General features: G+C 41.7%; 1 protein-coding gene across 1 annotated transcript in view; it reads left to right on the top strand.

Annotated features, from left to right (window-relative positions):
* Positions 1-22,017, top strand: part of LOC139753306 (post-GPI attachment to proteins factor 2-like) — a 146,807-nt gene that overhangs the window by 16,285 nt on the left and 108,505 nt on the right. The window contains exons 2-3 of the mRNA XM_071669612.1: positions 2,725-2,893; positions 13,538-13,702. Coding sequence (XP_071525713.1) covers positions 2,750-2,893; positions 13,538-13,702 — 309 coding nt within the window. The 5' untranslated portion in view covers positions 2,725-2,749. The remainder of the gene's footprint in view (positions 1-2,724; positions 2,894-13,537; positions 13,703-22,017) is intronic.

The following is a 22,017-nucleotide window of genomic DNA, read 5'->3' on the forward strand; positions in this document are numbered from 1 at the left end:
TGTTTGCTTTGAAGGATGTATGTGAGAAATACTTAGAAAAACAGATGGATTTGTATGTAGCATTTATGGATCTGGAGAAGGCATATGATAGAGTTGATAGAGATGCTTTGTGGAAGGTATTAAGATTATATGATGCGGGGGGTAAGTTGCTAAAAGCAGTGAAAAGTTTTTATCAAGGATATAAGGCATGTGTATGAGTAGGAAGAGAGTAAAGTGATTGGTTCCCAGTGAATGTCGGTTTGCGGCAGGGGTGCGTGATGTCTCCATGGTTGTTTAATTTGTTTATGGATGGGGTTGTTAGGAAGGTGGATGTGAGTTTTGGAGAGAGGGGCAAGTATGCAGTCTGTTGTGGATGAGAGGGCTTGGGAAGTGAGTCAGTTGTTGTTCACTGATGATGTAGCGCTGATTGCTGATTCAGGTGAGAAACTGCAGAAATTGGTGATTGAGTTTGGTAAAGTGTGTGAAAGAAGAAAGCTGAGAGTAAATGTGAATAAGAGCAAGGTTATTAGGTTCAGTAGGGTTAAGGGACAAGTTTATTGGGAGGTAAGTTTAAATGGAGAACAAGTGGAGGAAGTGAGGTGTTTGAGATATCTGGGAGTGGATTTAGCAGCGGATGGAACCATGGAAGCGGAAGTGAGTCACAGGGTGGGGTAGGGGGCGAAGGTTCCGGAAGTGTTAAGGAATGTGTGGAAGGTGGGAACGTTATCTCAGAGAGCTAAAATGGGTATGTTTGAAGGAATAGTGGTTCCAACAATGTTATATAGTTGCGAGGCATGGGCTATAGATAGGGTTGTGTGGAGGAGGGTGGATGTGTTGGAAATGAAACATTTGAGACAGTATGTGTTGTGTGGTGGTTTAATCGAGTAAGTAATGAAAGGTTAAGAGATGTGTGGTAAAAAAAAGAGTGTGGTTGAGAGAGCAGAAGAGGGTGTATTGAAAAGGTTTGGTCACATGGAGAGAATGAGTGAGGAAAGATTGACAAAGGGGATATATGTGTCAGAGGTAGAGGGAACGAGGAGAAGTGGAAGACCAAATTGGAGGAGTAAGGATGGAGTGAAAAAGATTTTGAGTGATCAGGGCCTGAACATACAGGAGGGTGAAAGGCATGCAAGGAATAGAGTGAATTGGAACGATGTGATATACCAGGGTCAGCATGCTGTCATTGGATTGAACCAGGGTATGTGAAGCATCTGGGGTAAACCATGGTAAGTTTTGTGGGGCCTGGCCGTGGAAAGGGAGCTGTGGTTTCAGTGCATTACACATGATAGCTAGAGACTGAGTGTGAACGAAAGTGGCCTTTGTTGTCTTTTCCTAGCGCTACCTCGTGCATGCACGGGGAGGGGGTGGTGCTGTTTCATGTGTGGTGGGGTGGCGATGGGAATGGATGAAGGCAGCAAGTATGAATATGTACATGTGTATATATGTATATGTCAGTGCATGTATATGTATGTATACATTGAAATGTTTGGGTGTTTATGTATATTCATGTGTATGTAGGTGGGTTGGGCCATTCTTTCTTCTGTTTTCTTGTGCTGCCTTGCTAACGTAGGAGGCAGCGACTAAGTATAATAAATGAAAAGAAGAATAATAAAAAGTTTTCATGACCTTGTTAAAGTAGTTGTACATAAACAGACATGCTTGCTCTATCCATAAGGTACCAGAGTACTGGTAACTTGATTATGAACACAGTTATTACTCTTCACAATGGCTTAGATTGCAAGAACAATTATATAGTTTTTAAGAGATTTTTTTGTGTCCTTCCCAATTTGAGGTTAATAAGTTCGTGTGTATGTATTGTGTGACTATCTTTGTGTTATCTTTTTATATGCGTATATGATTACTGTTTGTGTGTTATTGGAAAAGTGTTTTACTCTTGTGTTGTCTTGTCTCTTAACCTTGTATATATGTATGCATGTATTTATGCATGCACTGACCAGCCTTGGGGGGTGGATAACATCTGCATTTGTTGTAGGATGAATGCCATATACAGGATTCAAACCCATGTGGGTCTGACTCTAGGCTGTCCCACGTTGACTTATGGTAAGTAATGCAAATCAGTACATCACTGAAGCTTGTGTGTGTGTGTGTGTGTGTGTGTGTGTGTGTGTGTGTGTGTGTGTGTGTGTGTGTGTGTGTGTGTGTGTGTGTGTGTGTCTGTGTCTGTGTGTCTGTGTCTGTGTGTGATTACTGTTTGTGTCACATGGGGAGAGATTTTTACACCTAGGTTGCCGCGTCTCTTAACCTTATTCATATGTGTGTACTGTTTCTCTATTGCTATGTATGTATGCTCACACACACCCCAGCCTAAGCCAGGTACTCAGCTACTGACCAGCCCTAAAGGGAGGATGAACAACTGAGTTTGGCACAGGCCAACTGCCATGCCCAGGATTTGAATCTATATGGGTCCAATTCCAGGCTGGCCCATGTTGACTGGGCAGTAATGCTAACCTCTACACCATGGAGGTCCACGTATGTGTGAGTCCATGGGATCATGGCATATACATTCAGGACATATTATCACTGGTTTTCATTAATGTGTGGCATTTATAGAGTTTTGTGTAACATTTGTCTAGTACCTGAAAGATTCGACTTGGATTTTTGCTTCATATAGTACCTTTGAGTACATTTTACAGGATTTATGCATGATTATTGGCCCACTCGCACGCATGTGGGACAAAGATTTGCATTATACTAACTTTTTGCATTGATGTTGATTACTTTCAGAAATTGTTGCACTAGGGGACACACAATGTCAGAATCAAATGCAGTGGTACGCATTCCCCTCGCTCGTTTGGCTGTGGTGACTGTCTCTTTGCCCCTTGGAGCGTTTTTCCTATGTATTTATCTATCACTACGGTACAACTTCGATTTATCAACTGCTACTCACTGTGGGGTAAGTGTGCTTTTACATTAAATTTCTCAAAAGGATTTTGATTCATTCCATTAATTTTCTGTTATATTTTTATTAAGATACTCTCAACATTTTGACCAAATGTTGATTTGGTTCAGTTTCATATGCTTTAGTAAATTCAGTTTTCTTTCTTACAAAATTTAGTTGTTGAACACGGGGAATGAGACAGCCCTGCATCCTTAGGTATATAGTGAACCACTATCCCCAATAGTCCTTTAGTTTACCCATCATCTTCCCATAAAGTTAGAATCATTTTGAGTGAACCACTTATAGTCATCATCTCTTCTGTAGCTGAATTTTACATCATGAATCAAAAACACTCATACATCCAGATGTTATTGTAAACTTCATTCCCCGCTCCTTGCACAATAATGCAAAATGACCCTGACTGTTGTCATTTTCATGCTGCTCTGATGAACGTATAACCCTTATTTACTGCTCCTGGCTCAACTGAACAAGAAGGCCTTGAGTGTTGTCATTTTCATCTATACTTTGATGTTTGTTGGACTTTTGCTTCTGCAGTTGATATCCTTTTAGTAGTGTTTGATTTAGTTTTGAAGTTGGACTAAATGTTTTCTCCCTCTATTTGAAATGTATTGTATATGAAGAATCCATATCTTCCCTGTTTGTATACTTAAGTGCACTTCTTATTCCTCTCTGTTGATTCCATTGTTTTCATTCATTTTAATGCTTTTTTCTTTGTCAGTTTACTCTTTAGTGTTTTGTCAACCTTATAAGTCATATTAAGGATGTGTTTTGTTTCTTTTTATGATTAACACTTTTATTTTCATAGAGCTGTGGATCTTGGGTCTAATTGCAGCACCACCTCTTTGCAGGCTTGATATATATTATAGCAAATGATGGCCCTTGTGGCTTATGCCAGGACTGTGAATACCCCTAGTCCATGCTTGCTTTGCAAACCTCCTCACCTCAAACAGCTTCATCTGTCACTCTGTCATCAAGCATTTCAAAATGTAAACTTCATCACCTCACCTCATCCTTGCCTGTTACCACTTCCCCATTTGTTCTCTTGTTTTTTCTCTTGCCTTTAGCCTCTTTCCAAAATATCTTTTTTTTCTCACTGAAGTTTACTGATAATTAACTTCCACTCTTATTTGCCCTCTTTTTCATTCCCTGCACGTTTCTCTTGACCTCTTACTGCTTTCTCTTGTACATGCCTCAGTCATTTGCATTCCTTTCTTGTAAGTACCACCCACCCATACATTTCCGTTTTATCTTTCACAAGCAGCTTTACTTTGTCATCCCATGACTCACTACCCTTTCTTACTTGCCTAACCTTCACCTCCTGCATGCCACACATTTCTCTTCTGTATGCTAGCACTGCTTTTGTTAATATCTCCCATTCCTCATCCACTCCCTTGTTGTTATTACTATTACCTCTTGCCATTGTACACCCAATTCATGGTTACCATGATCTGTTATAGAATATTTATGATTACACTGGTGGCAGTGTTCCCTAATTAAAGAAGGAAGTAGGTTTGTCTTAAGTTAGTCAGTTCTCCAAGATCAACCAACTGAGGTGTTGACTAACTCTAATTTGAAAGTGCCTGTTAATACTGCCAGTACACTCGACATTGTAGTCAGGTCATGAAAACTCATAAATAATCTTAGGCATAAGTTCCATGGGCATTGGTTATTAAGTTTTGAAAAATGGGTTTGTGAATACAGTTCTATTGAGATGTGTGGATAATCTTTAGAATCATTTAGGACAGATCTTTATATACTGAACTCATGAAGTACTTTAACAAATGTTGCCAGAGTTATTTATTTATTCATTATACTTAATTGCTATCTCCTGTGTTAGCAAGATAGCACAAGGAAACAGACAAAAGAATGACCCAGTCCACCCACATATGTATATACATAAACGCCCACTCACACACACGTATACATACCTATACATTTCAATGTATACATACATATACATACATAGACATTTATACATATAAACATGTACATATTCATACTTGCTGCCTTCATCTATTCCCATCACCACCCCGCCACACATGAAATAGCACTCCTACTCCCCCCCCCCCCCCCCCCCCCCCCCCCCGCACACGTGCGTGAGGTAGCGCTAGGAAAACACAAAAAAAAGTCCACATTTGTTCACACTCGGTCTCTAGCTGTCATGTGTAATGCACCGAAACCACAGCTCCCTTTCCACATCAAGGCCCCATAGAACTTTCCATGGTTTACCCCAGACACTTCACATGCCCTGGTTCAATTCATTGACAGCAAGTTGACCCCGGTATATAACATCGTTCCAATTCACTCTATTTCTTGCACTCTTTTCACCCTCTTGTATATTCAGGCCCTGATCACTCAAAATCTTTTTTACTCCATCCCTCCACCTCCAATTTGGTCTCCCGCTTCTCATCGTACCCTCTACCTTGGACACATATATCCTCTTTGTCAATCTTTCCTCACTCATTCTCTCCATGTGACCAAACCATTTTAACACACCCTCTTCTGCTTTCTGAACCACACTCTTTTTATTACCACACATCTCTCTTACCCTTTCATTACTTACTCGATCAAACCACCTCTTACCACATAGTCCTCAAACGTTTCATTTCCAACACATCCACCCTCCGCACAACCCTATCTATAGCCCATGCCTAGCAACCATATAACATTGCCAGAGTTATCAGTTATATTAATCATCTGTTTTATTGACAAACAAGTTTCAACAGAAAACAGGTCACCAGATTACTTCCAAGGAATTAATCCTGTTGCCCAAGTGTCCCTGCTAGTTCCTATTGAACCATTATCTCTTTTCTCTTCCCTTAGGTTGAAGGACTTTGACACAGCCTTGGAAGCTTCTTAAAGATAGCTTGATACAATTTTGTTTTAAAATTCAGTTTGTCTTAGAGAAACAGTGGACCTCTGTTCTAAATTGTGATGGTCTGTTCTTTGTAAGACTGTGATAGTCTGGCCTTGTTCCTTTTTTCATGGAGGCCACTTGCTGTCACTTAGTTTTAAGTTGGACATAGATTGAGAGGTTGCATTGTTGTAGTAGTAAGAAACTAAAAACAGCATTCTGTCTGATAGATAAATCTTTTTTAATGCTAAGAAGCCCTCTTAGAGATCAAACAGTTAGTGTCAATAGTACTGTCACTAGGGAGAGACCAATACTTTGTATGGCCTTCTAGATTACCCTTCTCCCTTGGAGAATTTTCTTCTTGATCCTGATATGTACTGTGTTACTTGACGCGACCTGCTTGAGGTTACACCCAAAGTGAAAAGTTATCTTTTATTAGGCTGTGCCATTGGGAATACTGTCTCATCAAAGAACTTCTCACTCCAAAGGAGAGGTCATTTTCCTGCCACTGGAAGTAGCACAGCCTTGGGCTGAAGGAGCCCATAGAAAGAGGCTCTGGGTAGCACTGGGACTCTTTCATAGAATTTGGTGGGGATAATTAGTCTTGGACTTTCTCATAAGTGATTCTGTCACCAGGGAAGGAAAGGAGCTTCTTTTCTTTTTTGAACCAATTTTCCTTTAGCCTTGGCATGTCAGATTAGTTTTGGAGATTTTTATCTTGTTGATTTATTCATCCTCCTTCATTCATATGATCCTGGAAGTTTGATCAAGTCTCTGCTGATTTTGGTCTTCATTTTGTGAATCATCCTTCACTGGCAGAGCATTTGATCAGTTTAAGGCTGTTTGGAAGAGTCTTGCAGTATGCCTTAAAACATTTTCTTTATACATCCAGAGAAACTTTCATGTAGTCTATTATCAAAGCAAAAGCGTGAATGACATTATATGGCTTCTCACTATGAGAGTATTCAGCATTTTGGCAGTCTTCAGCCCTGTCACTTCAAAGGGAACTTCAGGAAGGAGACAGTGAACTGGGAATTCTGTTAAAACTGATTTTAAGCAAATAGTCTTAGAGAGCTTTTTCGTTTGTGAAGGAATATTGTTACTGCATCTATGTCTGACACGGTTAGAGTTAGTGGTGCTCCTTCAAGGCAGTCCTTTTGAGTCCTTTGAATTGGGACTTTAGGCAGGTTTCCCTTGACAGAGCTCTTTACCATTTAGGGTTGATTCCACAGCTTCCAAGATTTTTAGAAGTTACCAAGTAGGTGTATCTAATGTTAAGAAACGAGGTTTTGGTGGAGTAGGAATTTCAGCCACCTGTGAAGAAATTTTAGCTCAGCTCCCACTGGGCTGTTAGAGGTTAACACTGTACAAATGGTAGGCAAGGACAATGCAGAGCAATTTGACCAGTTGTCTGGTCCAATAAGGGAATGAAACCGGAAATAAGGATTTTGATCTGTATTTTCTAACACCCACATTTTGTAACAGGTTCAAGATGACCACCTTACAGATTGTCTGCAATCTGTAAGGTGAATTGGGACTTTAGGCAGGTTTCCCTTGACAGAGCTCTTTACCATTTAGGGTTGATTCCACAGCTTCCAAGATTTTTAGAAGTTACCAAGTAGGTGTCGCTACCTCGCAAACGCGGGAGACAGCGACAAAGCAAAAAAAAAAAAAAAAAAAAAAAAAAAAACAAGTAGGTGTATCTAATGTTAAAAAACGAGGTTTTGGCGGAGTAGGAATTTCAGCCACCTGTGAAGAAATTTTAGCTCAGCTCCCACTGGGCTGTTAGAGGTTAACACTGTACAAATGATAGGCAAGGACAATGCAGAGCAATTTGACCAGTTGTCTGGACCAATAAGGAATGAAACCGGAAATAAGGATTTTGATCTGTATTTTCTAACACCCACATTTTGTAACAGGTTCAAGATGACCACCTTACAGATTGTCTGCCAGACCTCACAATTAACAACTGGTCAGTCAGCCTAAACTTTTGATATTTGTGGCATTCAAAATTTGGCCACAGACCTGGCAGTTCAAGGTGATGCTATTTGGTTTATACAGAGCTCGAAGTTTTATAGAATTTTTCAGTCTTTCTCCTAAACTGATATGCATTGGCTGAACAAGTCACACTTACAGGAACTGAATGAAACACTCTTTTTATTACCACACATCTCTCCATGGTTGTTTAATTTGTTTATGGATGGGGTTGTTAGGGAGGTAAATGCAAGAGTCTTGGAAAGAGGGGCAAGTATGAAGTCTGTTGGGGATGAGAGAGCTTGGGAAGTGAGTCAGTTGTTGTTCACTGATGATACAGCGCTGGTGGCTGATTCATGTGAGAAACTGCAGAAGCTGGTGACTGAGTTTGGTAAAGTGTGTGAAAGAAGAAAGTTAAGAGTAAATGTGAATAAGAGCAAGGTTATTAGGTACAGTAGGGTTGAGGGTCAATTCAATTGGGAGGTGAGTTTGAATGGAGAAAAACTGGAGGAAGTGAAGTGTTTTAGATATCTGGGAGTGGATCTGGCAGCGGATGGAACCATGGAAGCGGAAGTGGATCGTAGGTTGGGGGAGGGGGCGAAAATTCTGGGAGCCTTGAAGAATGTGTGGAAGTCGAGAACATTATCTCTGAAAGCAAAAATGGGTATGTTTGAAGGAATAGTGGTTCCAAGAATGTTGTATGGTTGCGAGGCGTGGACTATGGATAGAGTTGTGCGCAGGAGGATGGATGTGCTGGAAATGAGATGTTTGAGGACAATGTGTGGTGTGAGGTGGTTTGATCGAGTAAGTAACGTAAGGGTAAGAGAGATGTGTGGAAGTAAAAAGAGCGTGGTTGAGAGAGCAGAAGAGGGTGTTTTGAAATGGTTTGGTCACATGGAGAGAATGAGTGAGGAAAGATTGACCAAGAGGATATATGTGTCGGAGGTGGAGGGAACGAGGAGAAGAGGGAGACCAAATTGGAGGTGGAAAGATGGAGTGAAAAAGATTTTGTGTGATCGGGGCCTGAACATGCAGGAGGGTGAAAGGAGGGCAAAGAATAGAGTGAATTGGAGCGATGTGGTATACCGGGGTTGACGTGCTGTCAGTGGATTGAATCAAGGCATGTGTATGGGGGTGGGTTGGGCCATTTCTTTCGTCTGTTTCCTTGCGCTACCTCGCAAACGCGGGAGACAGCGACAAAAAAAAAAAAAAAAAAAAAAATAATCTCTTACCCTATTATTACTTACTCGCTCAAACCACCTCACACCACATATTGTCCTCAAACATCTCATTTCCAGAACATCCACCCTCCTCCACACAACTCTATCTATAGCCCACGCCTCACAACCATATAACATTGTTGGAACCACTATTCCTTCAAACATACCGGTTTTTGCTTTCCGAGATAATGTTCTCGACTTCCACACATTCCTCAACACTCCCAGAACTTTTGCCTTCCTCCCCCACCATATGACTCACTTTCGCTTCCATGGTTCCATCCGCTGCCAGATCCATTCCCAGATATCTAAAACACTTCGCTTCCTTCAGTTTTTCTCCAGCCCTACTGTACCTAATAACCTTGCTCTTATTCACATTTACTCTCAGCTTTCTTCTTTCACACACTTTACCAAACTCAGTCACCAGCTTCTGCAGTTTCTCACACAAATCAGCCACCAGTGCTGTATCATCAGCAAACAACAACTGACTCACTTCCCAAGCTCTCTCATCCCCAACAGATTGCATACTTGCCCCTCTTTCCAAAACTCTTGCATTCAACTCCCTAACAACCCCATCCATAAACAAATTAAACAACCATGGAGACATCACACACCCCTGCCGCAAACCTGCATTCACTGAGAACCAATGACTTTCCTCTCTTCCTACACGTACACATGCCTTACATTCTCAATAGAAACTTTTCACTGCTTCTAACAACTTGCCTCCCACACCATATATACTTAATACCTTCCACAGAGGATCTCTATCAACTCTATCATATGCCTTCTCCAGATCCATAAATGTTACATACAAATCCATTTGTTTTTCTAAGTATTTCTCACATACATTCTTCAAAGCAAACACCTGATCCACACATCCTCTACCACTTCTGAAACCACACTGCTCTTCCCCAATCTGATGCTCTGTACATGCCTTCACCCTCTCAATCAATACCCTCCCATATAATTTCCCAGGAATACTCAACAAACTTTTTTTTTTTTTTTTTTTTTTTTTATACTTTGTCGCTGTCTCCCGCGTTTGCGAGGTAGCGCAAGGAAACAGACGAAAGAAATGGCCCAACCCCCCCCCATACACATGTACATACACACGTCCACACACGCAAATATACATACCTACACAGCTTTCCATGGTTTACCCCAGACGCTTCACATGCCTTGATTCGCTCCACTGACAGCACGTCAACCCCTGTATACCACATCGCTCCAATTCACTCTATTCCTTGCCCTCCTTTCACCCTCCTGCATGTTCAGGCCCCGATCACACAAAATCTTTTTCACTCCATCTTTCCACCTCCAATTTGGTCTCCCTCTTCTCCTCGTTCCCTCCACCTCCGACACATATATCCTCTTGGTCAATCTTTCCTCACTCATTCTCTCCATGTGCCCAAACCATTTCAAAACACCCTCTTCTGCTCTCTCAACCACGCTCTTTTTATTTCCACACATCTCTCTTACCCTTACGTTACTTACTCGATCAAACCACCTCACACCACACATTGTCCTCAAACATCTCATTTCCAGCACATCCATCCTCCTGCGCACAACTCTATCCATAGCCCACGCCTCGCAACCATACAACATTGTTGGAACCACTATTCCTTCAAACATACCCATTTTTGCTTTCCGAGATAATGTTCTCAACTTCCACACATTTTTCAAGGCTCCCAAAATTTTCGCCCCCTCCCCCACCCTATGATCCACTTCCGCTTCCATGGTTCCATCCGCTGACAGATCCACTCCCAGATATCTAAAACACTTCACTTCCTCCAGTATTTCTCCATTCAAACTCACCTCCCAATTGACTTGACCCTCAACCCTACTGTACCTAATAACCTTGCTCTTATTCACATTTACTCTTAACTTTCTTCTTCCACACACTTTACCAAACTCAGTCACCAGCTTCTGCAGTTTCTCACATGAATCAGCCACCAGCGCTGTATCATCAGCGAACAACAACTGACTCACTTCCCAAGCTCTCTCATCCCCAACAGACTTCATACTTGCCCCTCTTTCCAGGACTCTTGCATTTACCTCCCTAACAACCCCATCCATAAACAAATTAAACAACCATGGAGACATCACACACCCCTGCCGCAAACCTACATTCACTACATTCACTCAACAAACTTATACCTCTGTAATTTGAGCACTCACTTTTATCCCCTTTACCTTTGTACAATGGCACCATGCAAGCATTCCGCCAATCCTCAGGCACCTCACCATGAGTCATACATACGTTAAATAACCTTACCAACTGGTCAGCTATACAGTCACCCCCTTTTTTAATAAGTTCCACTGCAATACCATCCAAACCTGCTGCCTTGCCGGCTTTCATCTTCTGCAAAGCTTTTACTACCTTTTTCTCTGTTTACCAAATCATTCTCCCTAACTCTCTCACTTTGCACACCACCTCGACCAAGACACCCTATATGTACCACTCTATCATCAAATACATTCAACAAACCTTCAAAATACTAACTCCATCTCCTTCTCACATTACCACTACTTGTTAACACCTCCCCATTAGCCCCCTTCACTGAAGTTCCCATTGATTCCCTTGTCTTATGTAAACATATATGTGTATTTAAAGTTTTCTTTCAAAGGACTTTTTTTCTTTTTTTTTTTTTAAGAAGTCTATAAGTTGATAAGTTTTCCATGTCCTTGAGATGTAAGGTCTTGAAACATTGCAACATTATCTTTTTTTTATGCCTCAATATTTTTTAGGTTGAATGATTCATTATTGAAGGTTGAATTCTACAGTAGATTACTTAGTCATATATCTTCCATAACATATAATATGTGGGATACATGTATATTTCTCCCCTAGCATATAAGGTATGGGTTAACTGTTGCATAGTCAAGAGAGTTTTTTCTTGCTTGTTCCATTCTCCCATTTATATCTCAGTATCTTTAGTTATGTCTACACATAAGACCTTCTTCATAGTAGTCTGACATATTGTCAGATTTTTTGCAGTCTTTTGAATGGAAACATTCCCTTTTCCATGTTCCTCTTACTCTTCCCTCACTCAGGATACCTTATCCACCAGCAGGCTGTTTCTTTTTATACCAAATAGATTTTTTCTATATCTTGTGATGCAGGAGATGTCTGTGATATTAGTGTGACTGCTGTAAGAAACTCAGGAATACTTTAAATGTTTTGAGCACTGATGATTGGTTTGATGTTTGGAGAGGATTTTGTTTGTGCCATTTGGCTTCTATGCCTGTTTGGATGTATATAGAAGCATATATAAGTGCAGTTTGCAGTATGCAGTCTGTTGTGGATGAGAGAGCTTGGGAAGTGATTCAGTTATTGTTTGCTGATGGTACAGTGCTGGTGGCTGATTCGGGTGAGAAACTGCAGAAGCTGGTGACTGAGTTTGGTAAAGTGTGTGAAAGAAGAAAGTTGAGAGTAAATGTGAATAAGAGCAAGGTTATTAGGTACAGCAATGTTGAGGGACAAAATTGGGAGGTAAGTTTGAATGGAGAAAAACTGGATGAAGTGAAGTGTTTTAGATATCTGGGAGTGGATTTGGCAATGGATGGAGCCATGGAAGCAGAAGTGAATCATAGGGTGGGGGTGGGGGCGAGAGTTCTGGGAGCGATGAAAACTGTGTGGAAGCCGAGAATGTTATCTTGGAAAGTAAAAATGGGTATGTTTGAAGGAATAGTGGTTCCAACAATGTTATATGGTTGCGAGGCATGGGCTATAGATAGAGTTGTGTGGAGGAGGGTGAATGTGCTGGAAATTAGATGTTTGAGGACAATATGTGGTGTGAGGTGGTTTGATCGAGTAAATAATGAAAGGGTAAGAGGGATGTGTGGTAATAAAAAGGGTGTGGTTGAGAGAGCAGAAGAGGGTGTTTTGAAATGGTTTAGTCACATGAAGAGAATGAGTGAGGAAGGATTGACAAAGAGGATATATGTGTCAGAGGTGGAGGGAACAAGGAAGAGTGGGAGACCAAATTGGAGGTGGAAAGATGGAGTGAAAAAGATTTTGTGTGATCGGGGCCTTAACATGTAGGAGGGAGAAAGGCATGCAAGGAATAGAGTGAATTGTAACGATGTGGAATACTGGGGTCGACGTGCTGTCAGTGGATTGAACCAGGGCAAGTGAAGCGTCTGGGGTAAACCATGGGAAGTTCTATGGGGCCTGGATTTGGAAAGGGAGCTGTGGTTTCAGTGCATTATATATGAAAACTAGAGACTGAGTGTGAAGGAATGTGGCCTTTGTTGTCTTTTCCTAGTGCTACCTCACGCACATGCGGAGGGAGGGGGTTGTCATTTCATGTGTGGCGGGGTGGTGATGGGAATGAATAAAGGCAAACAATATGAATTATGTACATGTGTATATATGTCTATGTCTGTGTGTGTATATATATGTATACGTTGAGATGTATGGGTATGTATATATGCGTGTGTGGACGTGTATGTATATACATGTGTATGGTGGTGGGTTGGGCCATTCTTTCGTCTGTTTCCTTGCGCTTCCTTGCTACAACATGGGAGACAGCGACAAAGTATGATAAATGAAATAAATACAAGTGCATATAGTAAATGTTGATGTCCAAACAGGTTCCAAACTACCTCCCATCAATATCTTCTGCGATTGGTGAGTTTGTTCCCCAGCGGTACATATGGAGAGCTGCGATTGCCGTCCACTCAGCCCCGAGATTTCTGATAGCTTCCATGTACAACAGCTTTATGAATCGAATTCTGCCTAATATTGCCTTCTATAATGTAAGTTGCTATTCAGAATTTAGTGTATGCATGCTTCCTAATGAGTTAATTTTATAAATCTCGATATTTCTTTCAGATATTTGTCCATTTTTCTTTTTTGTGGTCTTCTCCACGAGCATGTGAGATTGTCTAGGATGTTTTCTAGGAAAATCAAGGTAAGGACCTTTCAACCATCAGCATTTGTAGTGAGAAAGCTTTAGCTTTCCCCACTCAGTGTGATCCATCTAACCATGATAATAGCAGATGAGAGGTGGAGGGATGAGAAAAGGTAGTGAGTGTTGGAATGAGAAAGTTTGCTTGTGAGGTGTACAAGTGAAAGTGACAGGAGCTCATAAGGAAGGCATAAGGACTGAAAAAGAGAGCAGGCAAGAGTTGGGGTGAGCGAGTATCAACAAACTTCAGAAGAATAAGATGATTTGGAAGAAGTTTGAAGGTGTGAGAAAAATAAGAGAACAGTTGGGAACATCAGTGAAGGCAGCAAATGGGGTAGGGGTAACAAGCAGAGATGAGGCAAAGAGAAGATGGAGAGAGTATTTTGAAGGGTTGTTAAAGGTGTTGGATGGTAGAGTGGCAGATAAGGGATGTTTTGGATGTGGTGTTATGGGAAGTGAGAGAGTCATGGAATTGTGTTTGATGAAAAGAGAAGTGGTGGTGAAAGCATCATGTAAGATGAGGTACAGCAAAGTGGCTGGATTGGATGGTATTGCTAATGAATTTCTTAAGAAAGAGGGTAGGTTCGTTGTTGATTGGTCATTTAAGATTTTCAATATGCAGTGTCTACAAAAAGCCTTGTCTGCCCCCAAGTATTTCAAAAGGTGATACATGGCTGAGATTTATTATGAGTACATTCATATGATGCTCTCAAGGTGAAATCATCTTACATCTAGTCACTGAGACTAGTGTTTTTAATGGAGTGAGCACCAGCAACTTCCCTCACTGTGCTCAGGTTATCTCAAGGGTAGGATGTTCTTTACTCCTCCTGATTGCCATTTCATTTTGGGAATTTCTCTTTTAGGCGCTATTTCTTCCACCTGTGTCTCAAGGAAGAGAAAGCCCAAATTCTCAACTGGAAGCAAGAAAATATGGGTACATGTGAGATATCTATGGTCACTGGGCCTTAAGAATGCATAATCAGGTGGCTGCTTCCTGCTTCATGTTGTTAATCTGTGTGAACAAGGCTTTATGTCAAAAATCTAATTGAGAAAAACTCCTGCTCCATTCAGTGTTTTTTTACCACCCTGATCCACACACATACTTATATTCATTATATTTTATGATGCTTGATCACCGTTTCCTGCATCAGCGAGGTGGCACCTGGAAACGGACAAAGAACGACCCATCCACTCATATACACATATATATATGTTGGAAAGGATCACAATTTTGCGCATGATCAAGATATTCCTATGAGTCCATGGGGAAAATGAAACACGAAAAGTTCCCAAGTGCACTTTTGTGTAATAATCACATCATCAGGGGAGACACAAGAGAGAAATATAACAGTCAGTTGATATACATCGAAGAGACGAAGCGTCCTAGCTTCTCATGCCACAAGCATCTTTTGCGCAATCCATCACTGATTCCCTAAATACATCCCATTCCTCCCCCACTCCCCTTACTTCCATTGTTCTCACCTTTTTCCATTCTGTACTCAGTCTCTCCTGGTACTTCCTCACACAAGTCTCCTTCCCAAGCTCACTTACTCTCACCACCCTCTTCACCCCAACATTCACTGTTCTTTTCTGAAAACCCATACAAATCTTCACCTTAGCCTCCACAAGATAATGATCAGACATCCCTCCAGTTGCACCTCTCAGCACATTTACATCCAAAAGTCTCTCTTTCGCACGCCTGTTAATTAACACGTAATCCAATAACGCTCTCTGGCCATCTCTCCTACTTACATACGTATACTTATGTATATCTCGCTTTTTAAACCAGGTATTCCCAATCACCAGTCCTTTTTCAGCACATAAATCTACAAGCTCTTCACCATTTCCATTTACAACACTGAACACCCCATGTATACCAATTATTCCCTCAACTGCCACATTACTCACCTTTGCAGTCAAATCACCCATCACTATAACCCGGTTGCGTGCATCAAAACCACTAACACACTCATTCAGCTGCTCCCAGGAGGTCAAGAGAAAGGTGCAAGAGGTGAAAAAGAGGGCAAATGAGAGTTGGGGTGAGAGAGTATCATTAAATTTTAGGGAGAATAAAAAGATGTTCTGGAAGGAGGTAAATAAAGTGCGTAAGACAAGGGAGCAAATGGGAACTTCAGTGAAGGGCGCTAATGGGGAGGTGATAACAAGTAGTGGTGATGTGAGAAGGAGATGGAGTGAGTATTTTGAGGGTTTGTTGAATGTGTTTGATGATAGAATGGCAGATATAGGGTGTGTTGGTCGAGGTGGTGTGCAAAGTGAGAGGGTTGGGGAAAATGATTTGGTAAACAGAGAAGAGGTAGTAAAAGCTTTGCGGAAGATGAAAGCCGGCAAGGCAGCACGTTTGGATGGTATTGCAGTGGAATTTATTAAAAAAGGGGGTGACTGTATTGTTGACTGGTTGGTAAGGTTATTTAATGTATGTATGACTCATGGTGAGGTGTGTGAGGATTGGCGGTATGCTTGCATAGTGCCATTGTACAAAGGCCAAGGGGATAAAAGTGAGAGTTCAAATTACAGAGGTATAAGTTTGTTGAGTATTCCTGGTAAATTATATGGGAGGGTATTGATTGAGAGGGTGAAGGCATGTACAGAGCATCAGACTGGGGAATAGCAGTGTGGTTTCAGAAGTGGTAGAGGATGTGTGGATCAGGTGTTTGTTTGAAGAATGTATGTGAGAAATACTTAGAAAAGCAAATGGATTTGTGTGTAGCATTTATGGATCTGGAGAAGGCATATGATAGAGTTGTTAGAGATGCTGTGTGGATGGCATTAAGAATATATGGTATGGGAGGCAAGTTGTTAGAAGCAGTGAAAAGTTTTTATCGAGGATGTAAAGCATGTGTGTGAGTAGTAATAGAGGAAAGTGATTGGTTCTCAGTGAATGTTGGTTGTGGCAGGGGTGTGTGATGTCTCCATGGTTGTTTAATTTGTTTATGGATGTGGTTGTTAGGGAGGTGAATGCAAGAGTTTTGGAAAGAGGGGCAAGTATGTAGTCTGTTGTGGATGAGAGAAATTGGGATGAGTCAGTTGTTGTTCGCTAATGATACAGTGCTGGCGGCTGATTTGGGTGAGAAACTGCAGAAGGTGGTGACTGAGTTTGATAAAGTGTGTGAAAGAAGGAAGATGAGAGTAAATGTGAATAAGAGCAAGGTTATTAGGTACAGTAGGGTTGAGGGTCAAGTCAATTGGGAGGCAAGTTTTAATGGAGAAAAACTGGATTTAGCAGTGGATGGAACCATGGAAGTGGAAGTAAGTCATTGGGTGGGGGAGGGGGCGAAAGTTCTGGGAGCGTTTTGAAATGTGTGGGAGGCAAAATCATTATCTCTTAAAGCAAAAATGGATATTTTTGATGGAATAGTGGTTCCGACAATGTTATGTGGTTGCAAGGCATGGGCTATAGATAGAGGTGTGTGGAGGAGGGTGGATGTGTTGGAAATGAGATATTTGATGAAAATATGTGGTGTGAGGTGGTTTGATCAAGTAAGTAATGAAAGGGTAAGTGAGATGTGTTGTAATAAATAGAGTGTGGTTGACAGAGCAGAAGAGGGTGTTTTGAAATGGTTTGGTCACATGGAGAGATTGAGTGAGGAAAGATTGACTAAGAGGATATATGTGTCAGAGGTGGAGGGAACGAGGGGAAGTGGGAGACGAAATTAGACATGGAAGGATGGGGTGAAAAAGATTTTGTGCGATCGGGGCCTGAACATGCAGGATGGTGAAAGGCGTGCAAGGAATAGAGTGAATTCGAATGATGTGGTATAATGGGGTTGACATGCTGTCAGTGGACTGAAGCAGGGCATGTGAAGCATCTGGGGGTAAACCATGGAAAGTTTTTTTGGGCCAGAATGTGGAAAGGGAGCTGTGGTTTTAGTGCATTTTACATGTCAGCTAGAGACTGAGTGTGATGGAATGTGGCCTTTGTTGTCTTTTCCTAGCGCTTCCTCATGCGCATGCGGAGGGAGGGGGTTGTCATTTTATGTGTGGTGGGGTGGCGACAGGAATGAATGAAGGCAGCAAGTATGAACTATATACTTGTGTATATATGTACATGTGTCTGTATGTATATATATGTATACATTGAAATGTATAGGTATGTATATGTGCGTGTGTGGGCGTGTATGTATGCGCATATGTATGTGGGTGGGTTGGGCTATTCGTTCGTCTGTTTCCTTGCGCTACTTCGCTAACACGTGAGACAGCGACAAAGTATAGGAGATAGGGGAGAAATAATACTTCCAACACATTCCTCACGTGTCGTAGAAGGAGACTAAAGGTGATGGGAGCTGGGGGATAGAAACTCTCCCCTCCTTGTATTCTAAGTTTCTAAAAGGGGAAACAGAAGAAGGAGTCACACGTGGAGTGCTTATCCTCCTTGAAGGCTCAGATTGGGGTGTCTAAATGTGTGTGGATGTAACCAAGATGAGAAAAAAGGAGAGATAGGTAGTATGTTTGAGGAAAGGAACCTGGATGTTTTGGCTCTGAGTGAAATGAAGGTCAAGGGTAAACGGGAACAGTTGTTTGGGAATGTCTTGGGAGTAAAGTCAGGGGTTAGTGAGAGGACAAGAGCAAGGGAAGGGAGTAGCACTACTCTTGATACAGGAGTGTTGGGAGTATGTGATACAGTGTAAGAAAGTACACTCTAGATTGATATGGGTAAAACTGAAAGTTGATGGAGAGAGATGGGTGATTATTGGTGCATATGCACCTGGGCATGAGAAGATAGATCATGAGAGGCCAGTGTTTTGGGAGCAGGTGAGTGAGTGTGTTAGTGGTTTTGATGCAAGAGACCGGGTCATAGTGATAGGTGATTTGAATGCAAAGGTGAGTAATGTGGCAGTTGAGGGAATGATTGGTGTACATGGGGTGATCAGTGTTGGAAATGGAAATGGTGAAGAGCGTGTAGATTTATGTGCTGGAAAAGGCCTGGTGATTGGGAATACCTGGTTTAAAAAGAGAGGTATGTGTATGGGTGATTGGGAATACCTGGTTTAAAAAGAGAGATATACGTATGTAAGTAGGAAAGATGGCCAGAGAGCGTTATTGGATTGCGTGTTAATTGATAGGCATGCGAAAGAGAGACTTTTGGATGTTAATGTGCTGAGAGGTGCAACTGGAGGGATGTCTGATCATTATCTTGTGGAGGCAAAGGTGAAGATTTGTAGAGGTTTTCAGAAAAGAAGAGAGAATGTTGGGGTGAAAAGATTGGTGAGAGTAAGTGAGCTTGGGAAGGAGACTTGTGTGAGGAAGTACCAGGATAGATTGAGTACAGAATGGAAAAAGGTGAGAACAAAGGATGTAAGGGAGTGGGGGAGGAATGGGATGTATTTAGGGAAGCAGTGATGGCTTGCGCAAAAGATGCTTGTGGCATTAGAAGTGTTGGAGGTGGGCAGATTAGAAAGGGCAGTGAGTAGTGGGATGAAGAAGTAAGATTATTAGTGAAATAGAAGAGAGAGGCATTTCGATGATTTTTGCAAGGAAATAATGCAAATGAGTGGTAGATGTGTAAAAGAAAGAGGCAGGTCAAGAGAAGGGTGGAAGAGGTGAAACAGAGGGCAAATGAGAGTTGGGGTGAGAGAGTATCATTAATTTTAGGGAGTATAAAAAGATGTTTTGGAAGGAGGTAAATAAAGTGCGTAATACAAGGGAACAAATGGGAACATCAGTTAAGGGGGCTAATGGGGAGGTGATAACAAGTAATGGTGATGTGAGATGGAGTGAGTATTTTGAAGGTTTGTTGAATGTGTTTGATTATAGAATGGCAGATATAGGGTGTTTTGGTTGAAGTGATGTGCAAAGTGAGAGGGTTAGGGAGAATGGGTTAGGGGGAATGATTTGGTAAACAGAGAAGAGGTAGTAAATGTTTTGCAGAAAATGAAAGCTAGCAAGGCAGCGCTTTTGGATGGTATTGCAGTGGGATTTATTAAAAATGGGGGTGACCGTATTGTTGACTGGTTGACAAGGTTATTTAATGTATGTATGACTCATGGTGAGAGAGTATCATTAAATTTTAGAGAGAATAAAAAGATGTTTTGGAAGGAGGTAAATAAAGTGCGTAAGACAAGGGAGGAAATGGGAACTTCAGTGAAGGGCGCAAATGGGGAGGTGATAACAAGTAGTGGTGATGTGAGAAGGAGATGGAGTGAGTATTTTGAAGGTTTGTTGAATGTGTTTGATGATAGAGTGGCAGATATAGGGTGTTTTGGTCGAGGTGGTGTGCAAAGTGAGAGGGTTAGGGAAAATGATTTGGTAAACAGAGAAGAGGTAGTAAAAGCTTTGCGGAAGATGAAAGCCGGCAAGGCAGCAGGTTTGGATGGTATTGCAGTGGAATTTATTAAAAAAGGGGGTGACTGTATTATTGACTGGTTGGTAAGGTTATTTGATGTATGTATGACTCATGGTGAGGTGCCTGAGGATTGGCGGAATGCTTGCATAGTGCCATTGTACAAAGGCAAAGGGGATAAGAGTGAGTGCTCAAATTACAGAGGTATAAGTTTGTTGAGTATTCCTGGTAAATTATATGGGAGGGTATTGATTGAGAGGGTGAAGGCATGTACAGAGCATCAGATTGGGGAAGAGCAGTGTGGTTTCAGAAGTGGTAGAGGATGTGTGGATCAGGTGTTTGCTTTGAAGAATGTATGTGAGAAATACTTAGAAAAGCAAATGGATTTGTATGTAGCATTTATGGATCTGGAGAAGGCATATGATAGAGTTGATAGAGATGCTCTGTGGAAGGTATTAAGAATATATGGTGTGGGAGGAAAGTTGTTAGAAGCAGTGAAAAGTTTTTATCGATGATGTAAGGCATGTGTACGTGTAGGAAGAGAGGAAAGTGATTGGTTCTCAGTGAATGTAGGTTTGCGGCAGGGGTGTGTGATGTCTCCATGGTTGTTTAATTTGTTTATGGATGGGGTTGTTAGGGAGGTGAATGCAAGTGTTTTGGAAAGAGGGGCAAGTATGAAGTCTGTTGGGGATGAGAGAGCTTGGGAAGTGAGTCAGTTGTTGTTCGCTGATGATACAGCGCTGGTGGCTGATTCATGTGAGAAACTGCAGAAGCTGGTGACTGAGTTTGGTAAAGTGTGTGAAGAAGAAAGTTAAGAGTAAATGTGAATAAGAGCAAGGTTATTAGGTACAGTAGGGTTGAGTGTCAAGTCAATTGGGAGGTAAGTTTGAATGGAGAAAAACTGGAGGAAGTGAAGTGTTTTAGATATCTGGGAGTGGATCTGGCAGCGGATGGAACCATGGAAGCGGAAGTGGATCATAGGGTTGGGGAGAGGGCGAAAATTCTGGGAGCCTTGAAGAATGTGTGAAAGTCGAGAACATTATCTCGGAAAGCAAAAATGGGTATGTTTGAAGGAATAGTGGTTCCAACAATGTTGTATGGTTGCAAGGTGTGGGCTATGGATAGAGTTGTGCGCAGGAGGGTGGATCTGCTGGAAATGAGATGTTTGAGGACAATGTGTGGTGTGAGGAGGTTTGATCGAGTAAGTAACGTAAAGGTAAGAGAGATGTGTGGAAATAAAAAGAGCGTGGTTGAGAGAGCAGAAGAGGGTGTTTTGAAATGGTTTGGGCACATGGAGAGAATGAGTGAGGAAAGATTAACCAAGAGGATATATGTGTCGGAGGTGGAGGGAACGAGGAGAAGTGGGAGACCAAATTGGAGGTGGAAAGATGGAGTGAAAAAGATTTTGTGTGATCAGGGCCTGAACAAGCAGGAGGGTGAAAGGAGGGCAAGGAATAGAGTGAATTGGATCGATGTGGTATACTGGGGTTGACGTGCTGTCAGTGGATTGAATCAGGGCATGTGAAGCGTCTGGGGGTAAACCATGGAAAGCTGTGTAGGTATGTATATTTTGCGTGTGTGGACGTATGGTTATACATGTGTATGGGGGTGGGTTGGGCCATTTCTTTCGTCTGTTTCCTTGCGCTACCTCGCAAACACGGGAGACAGAGACAAAGCAAAAAAAAAAAAAAAAAAATGGTGAGATGCATGAGGAGTGGCGGAATGCTTGCATAGTGCCATTGTACAAAGGCAAAGGGGATAAAAGTGAGTGCTCAAATTACAGAGGTATAAGTTTGTTGAGTATTCCTGGGAAATTATATGGGAGGGTATTGATTGAGAGGGTGAGGGCATGTACAGAGCATCAG

Source organism: Panulirus ornatus, chromosome 2 (genome assembly GCF_036320965.1).
Source record: "Panulirus ornatus isolate Po-2019 chromosome 2, ASM3632096v1, whole genome shotgun sequence".
In the NCBI taxonomy this organism is placed as follows: domain Eukaryota; kingdom Metazoa; phylum Arthropoda; class Malacostraca; order Decapoda; family Palinuridae; genus Panulirus; species Panulirus ornatus.